This window comes from Protomyctophum bolini (assembly GCF_963924005.1).
Source record: "Protomyctophum bolini genome assembly, chromosome: 4".
Taxonomy (NCBI): domain Eukaryota; kingdom Metazoa; phylum Chordata; class Actinopteri; order Myctophiformes; family Myctophidae; genus Protomyctophum; species Protomyctophum bolini.
Genome location: NC_137865.1, coordinates 32,432,033 through 32,447,202, shown reverse-complemented (window position 1 = coordinate 32,447,202; position 15,170 = coordinate 32,432,033). Strand labels below are relative to the sequence as shown.

Here is a 15,170-nt window from a genome sequence, read left to right as displayed (position 1 = left end):
AGACGCCTGGCTGGCAGCATCCTGGAAACAGTCGTGGGAGACGGCCGGGCCCTCCCGGATCCAACAATACATCCGGGACCCAGCAGGTGGTGTAAAAGGAGAAGACATGCCACGCTATGGACCTCGCTGAACCGTCTGCGCTGTGGCCGTGGGACGCTTCAAGTCATCTATGAAGAAGTGGGGCCTATCGGACGACGGACAGTGCGGCATGCGAGTGTGGCGAGCCTGAACAGTCTGCCGACCACATCATCACCTAGGCTCAACGACGTCGACTCTGTGGGGGCTATGGGGCTACAGCCCCCATGAAGAATTAAATAGCCCCTTTTAGCCCCCATGAAGATTTTCGTGGACATTTTATATTAACATTACAGACCATTAGACCATTTGGGAAATAAATAAATCCGCGGCGGCGGCCTCACTCCGCTCGGCCGCGCCAGTCCCCCCCCCAACGCAATTCTGTAGCCTACCCAAAGTACCAGTGAAAACATAAACTTATTTTTTTCCACCGCTGCGGGTAGCCCCCATGAGGATCATCAGAACTCGACGGCACTGCAGGCTAGGCTGCCCCCTATACAGCCCTGAGCCCACCTTCAGAGCTAGCCTTTTTGACTTAGGACCGGAGACGAGGGCATGACTGCATGACACTGAGTTGGCCATCTGATGATACACGAAAGAAGAAGACAAATGTATGCAGTTCCAATTCCTGGCACATGATGGAAATGTAAGACAGGGTTTTGTGTCTACATGGATACACTTTGAAATAGAGTAACTTCTGCAGCTAAAGTCAAGTCATTATGCATTTGTCTCTCTTTCTCCTCCCATGAAAAGCATTTGCAGAGTCATGTAATGTCAGCTGTCTTTGACACAGAATAGGCGTGTCATCAACAACCACATATCACATGCTCAGTAGGGAGGGATATTAATCATATTATAGTATTATAGTAGGGTTACGGTTCATAAACCACACATTGCAAAGGAAAAATTACATGCAACTAGCATAGGAAGCAGTGGTCATGTGTGGACATGTGGGGAAAACGTGATGGTCAGATGAGTCATCCTTCACTTCCTTCCTTCCAGGAGACATTTGAGGTCTCCATGGGATAGTGAAAATAGACGTAGATCTACAATTTTCACTTCTTCAGAAAGTATTTGAATTTTTTTTTCATTTATGAAACATAATATTATACAATGACTGGACTGAAAATGTGTGGATATTCATGGCAAACAGAACATTTCTTTTGAAAGCCCATATATTTGATAACTCTGTTTACTCAGTGATAGATAGCTTTATGGAGGTACAATGGTATGGAGTACAATGTTATCATTAGCTGGAAACAAATATGAACATAGACCACATTGTTCATGATGAAAGATACACACAAAGACAACCAATATACAGTATATCCCACCATGCCCACAGACAAATGTACATTACTCGTGTCGTGACCCATCAAAATGGGTCTCGACCCAGTGTTTGGGAACCACTGTACTGGCTGTAGAGCATACTGTACATACAACACGGGACAACCAAGAACAGGCACAAAGGTTTCACCCTCACAACGAACAGGTCTGGTGGCTCTGTTATGCTGGGTGGACGGCTTTTGACTGACGTGTTAACCCATTAAAAGCATCTGTTTCAAAAGTTGTTAACCCATTTAGGCCTGACGTCGAAATTTAAAAACAATGTTTTCTAAATCATGACAATTTTGTGAAAGATTTGAGGCACATTTTAACGATTTTTCAAAAATAGCAGACCTACAAGTTCATAGCACGCCACTCGGTGGCTATTCAAAAATAGCAGATCTACAACAAGCTCATATAGCTATGAGCTTGCTATAGATCTGCTATTTGTTTTAAAACTGTGAAGGATCCGTGGCCAAATACATCATTTTGGAGGTCTTTGACATGAAAAAGTTTGAGCACATTAGGGAATATTATTTTAGAATGGTGTTCCATCGCTCCAGTAGAGGTCCACAGACTATTAATTATGCCATGGTGCACTAAAGCCCGTCTGGCGGCTTGTGGTAGCCCAAAACCTTGCTAAGTTTATGTTGGTTTTTTGTTGGAATTTTACATTCAGGCAAATCAGGGGAAATCCTACCCCACACAGATTTTTTAAAGTCCAACACACGCACACGCATGCACGCACACACGCACGCGCGCGCGCTCACACACACACACACACACACACACACACACACACACACACACACACCAAACAGGTGGAGCAAAGGCTTTACACCTAGGCTATAGACTTGGTATGTGACGTCGTTTCAGGTCCAAGGTGCAGAAGAGGGTGTGCTCTGGTAATAAGACAGTTTTATGAAGGTGGGCAGGTGGACACTGGCCACTCTGCCCTCACTAACACCCAGCATAAGTTTATACCACGTTGTTGACCATTGTTGGATATTCACCATGGATATAAACGGCACACTGAGTAGCGATCAGGTAGGCACCACACTGTTGTACAATATATTCACCCAAATCTTTTCATGTATCATCAGGACATAATAACAACACGATAATGCTAGAAGATAACAATGCATTTCTTAAACTTGCTACATTTTCTATTGCAGATCCGTGCTCTCTCTACTGTATACTTAGTGTCTCTTAGTCCAAGGTAATATATGCTTCCACATTTTATAAACTTGTTCAATCTTTACATGTATGCTGAAATGCCGGTTATGTTCTATGTGACACAAAAGTCAGTTATTTGTCAATGTGAACCCTGTGGAACAGTATGTGACGTATGTCACATGCCTGCAGCATGTAATTGTATAGAACAGATGTTCTCGCGCACAATTTGGAATGATGTCTACTCTCTGTCACCCATGAGATTCTTTGATTGATTGATTGAACATTTTATTAATAGTTTGTAGAATGGGTGCAGTTCAACGAAAGTAGGCTACAGGTCAATACAAAATCTGCTAAGAAAACGCTACTTAGCACTAAGACTTAAATGTTTACATAAGGGTCGTCCATTTTCAATTCATCTAAATTCATTCATTTAAAGACATACAAATATACACTTCTCTGCAAATAAAATAATAGATCATATACCCAGGTAGTAAAACAGGGAAACCATGTAGCCTACAGTAGCCTATAGAAAAATGGGGGGGGGGACTTTTACTTTTTTACAGGGGCCGGTTTCGAATTGCAGACGCCTGTAGGTGCTCTTTGAGAGCGGTTTTGAAGGAGTCTAGTCCATTTCTTAACGACTGTTGGTAGGGCGTTCAACATTGTAGTGGCATAGGAGCGAAATTAATTTAAACCCTTGTTTGAGCCGAATGTGGTTTGAATGTGGTTTGTGGAACTCCTTCTGGTGTTGTGATCGTGGACTAGTTGACATTAAGGAAGTATTTTGACAGGTACATGGGTATAGTGTTTCACCTCAGCTCAGTGAAGATGGCTACTACCAGTTTCTTATACTGAAGTCACGTGTTTATCAGGGCAAAGACAATTCTTATCTGAAAAATCTGCCTTGTGTGTGTATAATTTACCTTGTTTTCCCCATATTGCATATTTATATAGTTTGACACCAGAGAGTCTAGTATTTCATATTAATGACACTTATATTGAATTGCAGTTTGATTGGGAGCTCCTCTGTCCTGGTGGTTTCAATAGCAAGATGGAGGCATCTGCAACAACAGGTGATTGAGGGTGCATTTGCAGTGTTTGCGTGTGTGCGTGCGTGCGTGCACTTGTGTGTGCATATTCATAGAAAACACTAATCAGAACATTCCTTTTAAAAGCCTGTATAGTATTTGATAACTCAGTTTACTCAGTGCTTGCTCTCAAGGTCAAGGTCAAGGTAAACTTTATTGTCCACAAGGGAAATTTGTCTTGGGCTTTCACCCCAGCTGCAGCCACACATAAAACATCAATGACAACACAAATACATTACAGAGGAAGACACAACATTACATAATTGCACACATTATGTGGATTATCAGGCCTCACGAAGTTACCGCTGTTTCAGAGCCTCGTTCAGCATCTTAGTTGATGCTGATACAAATGATTTTTTAAATCTGATGTACTTCCACTTTGGTTCTTTGTATCTTCTCCCAGAGGGCAGAAGTACAAACTCGCCATTTAAAACATGGGTAACATCACTGACAATTTTTTGAGCCTGTTTTAATGTAGCCTGCTCATAGATAGACTGAAGAGAGGGGAGTTGTCTTACCCCTATGATCTTCCCTGCAGTCTGCACCAATCTTAACAGTTTGGACCTCAGTTGCACTGAGAGATTACCGAACCAAACTGTGATGCCAAACCTGACCAGGCTTTCCAAGACTGCTCGATAGAACACTAACATAAATCTTTGGTCAACACCATGAACCCTGAGACGTCGGAGGAAGTGCAGTCTTTGCTGTAGTTTACTACAGAGACTGTCCACATGTGTGTTCCAAGTCATTGAGTTGTCAATGCAGATCCCCAAGTATTTATATGAGGAGACCTGTGAGATGGTCGAGTCATGGATGACCACAGGCCTGTGGTCACCAATGCTCTTGGGGTCAAACACCATCTCCTGTGTCTTCTTAACATTAAGAATAAGGTGGTTGTCGTCACACCACTTAACAAAGTTCTGTACCTCTGAAAAGTAGTCAGCTAAATCCCTATCCTTATCCAGAAGGGCTAAGATGGCAGTATCATCCGAAAATTTAATGATATAATTGTTCGGGTTGCCACTTCTACACTCATTAGTGTACAGGGTAAAAAGGACAGGTGAGCTAACGCAGCTCTGTGGAGGTATGCTCTTAATAATCAATTCCAACATAGGTGTAATTTCCAAATGATGCTTGGCGACGCATTGAGAGCGTTGCCGTTGGGATATGTTTGCTATTTGTTTGGGGGAGAAAAAGAAAAAGAATGTTCGCCTATAATAACATTTCCAAACGATGCCATGTTGAAGGTGGTTAATGAATTAATGGTTGCATACACTGAAACGCTTATCTTAAATACGTTACATGTAGATGGAGAGGCATCGATTGTGATGAAATCAGATTAATCTGCAAAAACAATTCAGAGTTGGGGACAATATGCATAAAATAACTGAATTTAAATTGCCATCCCCTGGTGCTCCAAATGACGCCCTTGAATTCCAATAAAATAACAGTAATTGTTCGAAAAGGAGTATGAAGCTTTTGCTTATCTTGTCCTATACTGCTATTTTTACCATTGAAAAATCAACTTAAACTGTGTGTGTGCGTGCGTGTGTGCGTGTGTAGGTACTGCCCCTAGTCCAGTTGGCCCTGGCAGACCTTCTGGCTGGCCTCATCCTGATGTTCACCAGTGCTATGAACATAACAGCTGACCAGTCCTGGCTATCCATCAACAGTAAAGGCATCTGTCAACGTGTCCTGCCTCTGTCATTGGTGAGCCACAGATTCTCATCAATTTAAAATCTATTTTCAAAGGTCAGTGTTTCTGTTTCCGAACCACTGGACCGGGACAGCAAACACGGGGCACAACAAGAAGTGTCGCAAATAAACAAAAAAAGGAAAATAAATGAATTAAAGAAGAAACACAGCCCCTTGTGAGGTGGCCGTGTTTTTTCTTTAACTTTTTTCTTTAAAAAATCGATGTAATCCTGGGATCTACACTCCCTCTGCCAACCTGGGGAGAGCAACGGACTGACCTCATGCTTCCTTCAATGCATGAGGAGTCCAAGCTGCTCAAACTTGGGTTTACCTCACATGGTCACACCTCAACTTTATGCTCTGCTGTGCAACAAATTATAAAGCAGGCCTAATTTCGACAGTGAACTGTGTGAAATGTTTGGGGACTATCACTGTCTTATAAAATGCAATTGTGTGATTGCATAGTGAAAATGTCTTTTTAGTTACTTGTTTCTTTCCTTTAACGAGACACAGAAAATCCCTGTAGAGCAGAGAATGTCTGTGTCCGTTTATCAATAAAAACGACCCAGTGTTCTTTCGTTTTATGTTTTATAGAGGTAAAACGAATGAACACTGGGTTCTTTCGTTTTACCTCTATAAAACATAATAGGTGTTTTATAGAGGTAAAACAAGAACACTGGGTTCTTTCGTTCTATAAAGCAAAGCCGTGAAACATGTGTCAGTTATCACAAAGGCCATGTGTGGAGATAACGTTATCTCATTCCCATGTTGAGTGTTTATGTTTGGAAGATAAAAGTCTCAGAATCAGAAGCACTTCATTCAGTATACAGTGTATATATTTTATATTTAAATAATTATGGTATATAAATTATACTGTATAATAAAGCTTTTAACATTTATTTGATGTTATATATAAACAAATGTGGCTGTGCCGTATTAAATACTGGACTAAAATCTACAAATAAAATATGTACATATGAGGCAGGATCCTCTATGTACCATGGATGGCTATGGCCACCATCTCTCTATCTCACCTCTGTTAAAGCTATAGGCGAACTGAAAAAGATATAATGAGCAGCTGTTTTCAATAGGCTGATACTGATTTTCATAACTACTGACGTCAAAGCAACTGCATGGATGGTGGACATTATTTTCTTTTCTTTTGGCATATACTGAATGGAAATACTAATAATAAGTATGGGTTCTTTGCTCCCTGCAAACGACATACTACTGTACGTGCCTGTATCTGAATCATAATGCTCTCAGTAGGCCTACCAGACATTTCACTTCGACTATGCGTGATTTATTGCATGGGTTGTTATGCAACTGATGTGGTGTGTGTGTGTGTGTGTGTGTGTGTGTGTGTGTGTGTGTGAGCGCACACGCTCTTTTTCTGTTCCAGACATTTTACTTTGTTTCATTTCTGCTGGTGGTAGTTTATGCATGGAAATCCATGGGTCCAATGGGTGGATGGAGAACACAGGGAGAAAATGTGCGGGACGAGGTCAGAATGCACACATGTGTTGCAAACTCTTTTATTGCTATACCATTAGATTAGGTTAAAGTTTTTTAACCTCTCCAGCGATAAACTGAGAATCAATTTTACAGAAATTAACAGATACATACTATATTATAAATCATACTTAATACATGAACAAACCCCTTCCTCCTTCTTTAACATACTCTCCACCTGCTTTCTGTCTTGGCTTTCAGGCCCAGTGTCGGATGAGAACATTAGCCGTACCAGTGTATGCCTTTGTGTGGTAAGTAATTCCATAGTTGGTACAGTTACACCCCCATCTAAAAGAGTGAACTCTATATTTCTGCTTCTGTCACACTCACACTCTCTCTCTCTGCCCTTTTATCAAACGCAGGCTTATACCCATTACATTGTACATCGCATATGTGTTTACAAATGTCGTGCACGCGGTGCAGCTGGTTCCACCACTACAAATTGTGGCAGAAAACAGAACTGACGAAATAAGCGAATACTGCAGCAACCGGTGAATATGCATTTTGTTTTGACGTGTAGTCACTCTTTTAAGAAGTTATTGTGATGTGGAGTAAATTATAAAAAATTTATGATTTGGTTTGTGACGCTTTTGATTGTCTGCTTGCCTCCCCAGCTGTATTCTGTTCTTGCACAGCTGGCATCATCTGGATACCTGCCAACTTAATGTGAGTACCATGTTACAACAGGCTGCTGCACCTTTCAACAAGCAAATGCAATATTGCAATTACAAAACTTCCATATGACTTAAATGTCACGTTTTGGTTTTTAGGAGACATGGCATGACATATTTGTCAATATTTTTCTCTTCCTGGCTGTGATACCAGTGTTGATGTACTGCTCAGTAAGTAATGAATTCACATTAGCAATTCACAAATATTTGCGATTAAGGATATCAGTTATACATATGTGCGTGCGTGCGTGCTAAAAGGTGTACATTTAAATTTCTTTCCCATGTGCCCTTGTTACAGGTCATTTACTATAAGGTTAGCAGTTGGTATCACAGATACACACATGAACAGGAAGGATATTTTCCTGTGGAGAGGGACGGACGCTCTAGAAGGAGACTAAGATCCCTGTTCTCCACAACCCGTAAAATGGTGGCAGTAATCATCATATGTTGGGCACCAGGTAAAAACAGTAAACACACGTACAAGTACAGCAAACACACGCCAATAGACTTTGAATATAGTTAGTATATTTCAAAATGTACACAAAATGAGCAAAACATAACATGTTTTGGAAATTGGAAGTGCAGTTAGTACATTTACAGTATACATACTATACTTTAGGCTATTGTGTATTTTGAAACATGGAAAACATAGGCCCAGGCACATTTAATAGGCCTACTTAACATTATGGGAGATAGATTTAGGCTAACCGATATTTCTCTTTGGCTTGTAGTGATCTCAAGTTGGAAGTACTTTTTTATATGAAATGAACATGGGATATACAGTATACTGTAGGTGATCCTTTGTGTCAAGAAGAAATGTCTTACGTATGTTCCTCTCTCCTTACAGTACTTGTCCTTATTGTTATGTCTAACCTTACGGCATGGGTCAAAGTTCAACAATGGATCCTCTTTGTCTTTTACGTCATACAGGTAGTTGTGAACAACATTTCACACACACATGCACTGTGAGAACTTTGCCATCTATAAATACACATTTGAGACGGGCGGAAAAATGTGTGCCAGTTTGCATTCTACCAGTTCTATTGCATGTGACGGCACTCCACACCCCTCGCACGCCATTGATCTGTGCTCTGGCACCAACATAGACTCCTTTCACCACCTTCTTTTATTTACTTTAATTTTGCAAATAGTACGTACATCATGCCTGCTTCAGTTTCTGAAAGCCGCCATTACTCACTCGGTCCGTCTTAAAAGTCTATTTCTCTCAGTCACCGCGGATGCAGCCTATATTCTGAGAAAACAGCCTTTAAAAATGGCCCAGAAACAGGAACTCTCCTTTTTTTTGCTTTTTTAAAAATGATTCTTGAAGCTAGATGTGAGCGCAGTATTCTTGAAGCTAGATGTGAGCACAGTATTCTTAAAACTAGATGTGAGCATATAGTAGCGAACCAAAGGCGCGTGAACCTCTAGTTAAGAACATATAGCAATAGGCCTACTGTAAACAAAGGGTTAGGGTTATAGAAAAGGGAAAAAGCAAACAAAAGATGATTTATTTCGATTAAGTTTCTGTTTTTGGTGTGTTTCAGGCGGCGTTCATGTCTTTGCATGGCTTTCTGAACAGCATCGTTTACGCATGGAGTCGAGACAACTTCACGGAGGCTGTTCTGGGAGAGAGCACACCCCTGGTCCACGACCGCCAGCCCTTCTATGAAGAATCCCTGCGCCTGACGACTTCATGATGATTTGTGACCCCTCTAAACACCTAAAGACATTGGGACATACAGTATTGCACTCGTCCACTGTAGCTCCAAGGACACGATGGGGCTCAAGGAGAAAAAACAACCATGCCACGCCAATATCGTACTATAAATGCGCCACGTCTCTGCGTGTCTGCGTGCGTGCGACCCGTGCGTATGGTTGTAATGCACGTAACTCGAGAACCATTTGCCCCACCGACTTCACATTCAACACATACGTTCCACACCGCCGCAGGGAGTGCAGTGCCCGGTATCGAGTCGGTAGGACCCAAGGTTCTCCAGAACCACCACAAAAGGCTCTGCTCAGGCTTTGCCAGTGGGCCTATTCAGCCTAAGTCCCCTCACCTGTGCAATTACCAGCCTCTGCCTCAGCCAATTGATTGCCATGGCAACCCCACACCTGAAAATAGATTACTTAACCAGTACACTTTTCACAGTCAGTTTTCACTATTCAGGCACAGGCAGACAGAGCCAGACAGACAGATACAGATATCTCCATATAGGCTACAGTATGGGCACAAAAGGGACACAGACAGACTGTGGGACTATAACGTTGACACTGCATGTCTATATTCACGGAAAACTTTCTGTTCTCACTGGAGGAGTGGTAAGAAGCAAAAGGGTTGAAGAAAGGACGCACACAGCTTACCAAAATGATAGCCAAATTAAGGATGATTTTTGTGGGTGTATAAGTGAAAAGTGTCTTCCTGACTGCATTTGTGAAGTTGATTGTATTGAACTTTTGTGTACCAGTATTGTATGATTGTTTGTCTGTTATATTATGTTTTTGTTATATATTATTTATTAATAAATAAAACTGATTTTCACAAACGTATTGATCCGTCATCGTCGTTTGAAGAACAAGCAACAACATGTTGCACCATCCATGACGCATTGTTACCTTGTTCTGTTAAATGACGTAAAGCAACACCGTTATGCAAGAGTTTATAGGGATGTGGCATAATTGTCACATTTAAATGTTTAATTATAATTGTCACATAAATTAAACACGCATCTCATCCTTGACTTGAACTTTCAAGGCCAGGATGACTCACTGCCATGCTGGTCAATTGAATGAAATCTGAAACTTGCATTATGTAAGGAGAGAGTGCAGAGTCATGACAGAAAGGAGACAGAACAGCCTGTACGGCGTACGCTGAGTCATGAGTTTATGACTCTCATTAACATGTCATAAAAAATACTCTCAGTTATAAAACTGAGGTCATGCAGGCGTCTATCGTCACATACATACTGTATGCATCGTCACACACATATCATTGGCATTTTAATAGTGTGACGAGTGTCAGTTTATATGAATACTGTATGTTCTATGTAGTGATGATGTTTTATGTGGACCTCAGGAAAATTAGTGACCGCGGCAGCTGAAGCTAATGGGGATCCGATTATAGACTAAAGAATATACACACAGCCACAGGCACTAGATGCTCTATTATTTTGCCTACACATGCATGACTTTGGGACTTTTCATTCAGGATGTGCCACGTGGTCTGTTCCATTTTGAAATAGGGCTAAACTGTCAGTTGAAAACAATGGGAACCAGTGTTGCAGAAGTCGTCAAAAGTCAGGGTCTTTGTTGAAAATTCCTAGTTTTCGTCGTTAGTTTCATTAAACTGTTGTTTTATCGACTTTTCAGTTTATGAATGTCAGCCGACTATACTTTGAAGGGCTCGTGCCAAGTTAGCTTGGTATTTAAACAAAAGTTGGCACCCCAAAATGAGTGTTGCTCTTCTCTCCGGTTTCTTATTATGTCTGTGTCCCTTTTATGCCCATATATGGGGTTCTTTGTCAGGCATGCCCAAATATGGAGTATATGCAGATGTCAGAATGATGTCAGAACAGGCCAGCTCCATATATGGACCCTGGGCAGCCGTGGTTCCGACCGACTCGACACCGGCCACTGCACCCCCTGCGGTGGTGTGGCACGCGTATGTCGATTGAAGTCGGTGGGTCGAACGGTCCTTGAGTTATGTGGATTACACACAGACAGACAGAGACTTGGTGCATTTATAGATAGATGTTGCTGCTGTTTTTTGCAGTTCCCCGACACTACAATACTTGACCATAGTGTTGCTGTAGGACAAAGAAAAAACATAAAATGTAGCTTCCGTAATACAATTCCAATTGTGCAGAGTCCCTAATAATGGCGGATTTGGCCACGGCCCGAAATACACAGGCCGTGTGTGTCTCAAAGAATGATAGGACCCATTTATGTTTTTGTGGAAGGAGGTAATTTCTAAATCTGGGCCTTTTTTCACTTTTCTTTGTGACCACCGCGCTCTGACTCATGGTGCGTTACCCGTTTAAATCATAAATCTGGGCCTTGAAATAAAGAGAGGAATAATCTTTTATATATTTTTCAAGATACATTTAAGTGATAACATTAAAAGAAGAGGATCCAAGGCACTCTGTTCCAGTGATTCTGTGTCCCAGCATTGACATAGTAAGTTGCTTTAGTGATTGTTTTTGTCTTGTCTATCATATTACCTAACCTCACTGTTTGAGAAACCTAGATTTTGCATGTTTGGAATAGTAAACCTGGTCAAATACCAGAGAATACGGCAGGTGTGTGAGATACGTCACTGACCTAGTTCTTAATGCACTCAGTGAAGCGATATGTGTATGTTACCGTTTGTGTCCGATAAATCACCTTGAAGTTTGAACATAAATTATCAGTTCATTGTATGGTCAGTACCTGTCTGAATGTGATGAATGGTCTCATACAGTTAATGGCTGGGTTTCCCAAATGACATTCCTGTTCCTACCTTACTGCGACTTGAATTAAATTTCCTCTGGGGTTTCGGAAACTACAGTAGTTATGCAATCATTAGGGCAAGTTGAACACAATACTGTGCCAATGTGAACACAGCAGATAACACACTGATAGCACAGGAGCCAATTATCCTTTCTATAGGATTGGACACAATCCAATTCCACAACTGAGACTACAATCACAGAGAAACAGCATATAGAACTTGCCTAAAATGTTACTATAGAACTTTAGCAAATTGAATAATCATCTCAACCTGAAGACGTTTCGGTAGCTTCAAGTTCATGACAGTTTTGAATCTTAATCCCAGGGCAAAACACAAATTTATATATACTTTATCTCTTCAGATGGTTTGGTACAATTGTACTATATTTTTAAATGGAGCATACAGAGTACATGGACATGGTGGATACAAGTTATTTATATTTCTCACTTATCACATAAAACCAATGTCACTTTACAATAGTTAGTTTTGAGGGTCAGTCATGATATCAATGTATCATTTGTAATTCAAAAATATTTAGTTGGCCTTTCTAGATGGCCCACTAACTAGATGCTATACCATGAAAACCCTTTAAGGACGCTTTATTCCACTGCCAACATGGTCTTCGCAGCGGTTGATCTGTGGATGTGGCTGTAATCCCGGGAAGGGGGTGAATCCAATACAAGATTGGATTCAATGGTATCGGGATTTGTTGGATGATTACATCATTTTAATTATGGTTTATTGTACTGGTTAAAAATAGTGTTGACCAAAATACACTACCATAATGTAGGCTACTTATGTCATTAATATCAATGGGTGGAAATGGAGAATATACAGCTATAGATGAAGATTCTCCCCAGGACCCCAACCTATATGATTTTGTGTCAATTACAATATAAGAAGCACAATTTAATAATCCCAATGCTTGATTGGTCTTTTTTGTTGGCATTTTAAAATAAATTAACAGTTTACTGTAATGAATTGACATACAAGAGTGCTGCTTAACAGATACATTCAATGAACAAAGAGGATTGCACTCAGAAAGGATAAGTTTACTTTCTGCCATTCCATTTCCCACTATTCAGCCTTCTGGTCTAAATGTAAGCACTTGTTCCCCTTTTAACCACAGCATCCCTATTATGGGAGGAACGTTTGCTAAATAGACTGCAGATCTACAAAGATCAGTTGCTAATCATTGTTGTAGTGACACCCAGACCCGAGAAGACATTTATGAAGACAGAAATTATACATAAGAAAAACCAGTATGAACCACAATACAACACAATAATAATCATTAATCAATGAAAATGTATTTTGCTGTTCATCAGCTCCAATCACTGGTTGACAAATGGACATGAAAAGGCATATTCAATATTGATGCTGTGAATGTCACCATTGAGGTAATAAATAGCCCAACTCCGTTTCCCATTTTTCATTGATTACTTAATGTAAAACCCTTTTTCAATATTTGTTCACTAAATACAACTTCTGAAATAAACTGAACAACCAACACAAATCCTAATTTTACAGTAAATGTATTTTTCCCCCCAATTCCGTTTGTGTTGTGATATGCGCCTGTATATACTGTACAATGTCTATGGGGTAAAGGGTGAAAATGATTTCGCTAAACTATAAAGCTCTACTGACACCTACAGGAACAACAATTTGACAACCACCAAAGATATTCAGACAGAAGTCACAGACCCATCAAACATGGATGAATTCAGTTTCAGGCTTAGGAAATTATGACCGATATCCGATCTGGGATTATTTGCAGGGCCATATCTGCCGATACAGATTCCAATATTATACAGAGGACCACAATGGAAACAAGGCTAGGCCCTATTGACCAGGCCCTATAGACTCGCTTACAGCGAGTCTACTCGCTGTAAGCACTGGACAAGGGCTATGTGTTATGTGCAAATTCAGGTGTAATATAGAATATACAGGTGGTACGCTCGCTGGGCAGTTGAGTGATATATCTAACGAGCACTTCCAAACTGCAACACTCAATCACCTGCAAGGACAGAAAGTAGCTCATAACATGTGGGCAGTGGATTTTTATGAAACAAACTCTTTGAGGATAGAAAGAGGATAATTCAAGCTTTTTGTACAGTTGCAATGTTGGTGAGTTTGACGTTTTGTAATACAATCAGATCAGACTTTTCTGTTTGGATGAATAGGCTGTCAATGGGAAGTTGCACCTTGCCATTAACTTATATGGTATGGAATGCTCTCCCACTAGCGCTGAGATTTCCCTCCTCTGTGGGCATTTTTTTAAATAGCCTCAAAACATTTATTTTTAAACAAGCCTTTGTGGATGGTTCAACCTGAACTTAATAAACCTACCTTTTGTTTTATGATGATCATATTGTTGTCTTGTTTGAGCTGAATTGTACAGCACATGTTTTATCTGCATTGCTTGTTTACTTTTTTCTGTATTTTTATTGTATGTAAAGCACTTTGTGAGTCCTCTCTGTGAAAGGTAAATAAATAAAATGTACTTACTTACTTATATGGTAAGATGGCCGCAGTCTGCATATGTGCATGGTCCATAGGGGCTTGGCCCAAAGCCTGTTAATAAAGTATATAATCAATCAATATAATACATAATACATCCTATTCCAAATGTTTTCACAACTGAATGACTACTGAATGAGATGAGTACACAAAATAAATGTAGAAAAATAAAAAGTTTACTTAAGATTTTACATCATATTTGTTGTTCTAGACTAGAGGTACTAGACACTTTTGATTTATATTGAAATCATTGATGGTGAAAAACAATTAAATAATCAGGATCATTTTGAGGCCGATCCAATACCGATATGAAATTTTTAAGGCCAATATTGCCGATTCCAATTATGCTACCGATTATATTGTGCATCTCAAATTCAAATGTGGACATCAACTACAACAAATAAAATAAGGTTAGTCACCTTTTTAATTTAAAAATCATTCTTGTAGCGGCCTACTGTGCATAACTGTGGTGGACGAGGTAGCTACTCAACCCCAGTGAGTATATGCTATATTACTAAACTACAAGTGAATGCTGTTATGTAATACGTACCGGTAAATACTCAAAAGCACATGCTTTCTAAAATAATAATAATTCAAAAGTAATGAAACATATAT

At 40.2% G+C, this 15,170-nt stretch overlaps 1 protein-coding gene across 1 annotated transcript; it reads left to right on the top strand.

Moving 5' to 3' along the window:
- The first annotated feature begins 2,323 nt into the window (after nucleotides 1–2,323).
- Nucleotides 2,324–10,075, top strand: LOC308314086 (uncharacterized protein). The gene is made up of 12 exons (XM_080761493.1): nucleotides 2,324–2,448; nucleotides 2,577–2,620; nucleotides 3,587–3,650; nucleotides 5,229–5,375; nucleotides 6,763–6,864; nucleotides 7,074–7,123; nucleotides 7,235–7,363; nucleotides 7,487–7,538; nucleotides 7,643–7,714; nucleotides 7,842–8,001; nucleotides 8,391–8,473; nucleotides 9,091–10,075. The coding sequence occupies exons 1-12, from the start codon at nucleotides 2,416–2,418 to the stop codon at nucleotides 9,241–9,243; spliced, it is 1,089 nt and encodes a 362-aa protein (XP_080617619.1). The 5' UTR covers nucleotides 2,324–2,415; the 3' UTR covers nucleotides 9,244–10,075.
- Nucleotides 10,076–15,170: the final 5,095 nt, after the last annotated feature.

Coding starts and splice junctions, on each gene's coding strand:
- LOC308314086 (XM_080761493.1), top strand. CDS start 2,416: ATGGATATAAACGGCACACTGAGTAGCGATCAG. Junction 3,651..5,228: donor GGAGGCATCTGCAACAACAG/GTGATTGAGGGT, acceptor GTGCGTGTGTAG/GTACTGCCCCTAGTCCAGTT. Junction 8,474..9,090: donor TTGTCTTTTACGTCATACAG/GTAGTTGTGAAC, acceptor GGTGTGTTTCAG/GCGGCGTTCATGTCTTTGCA.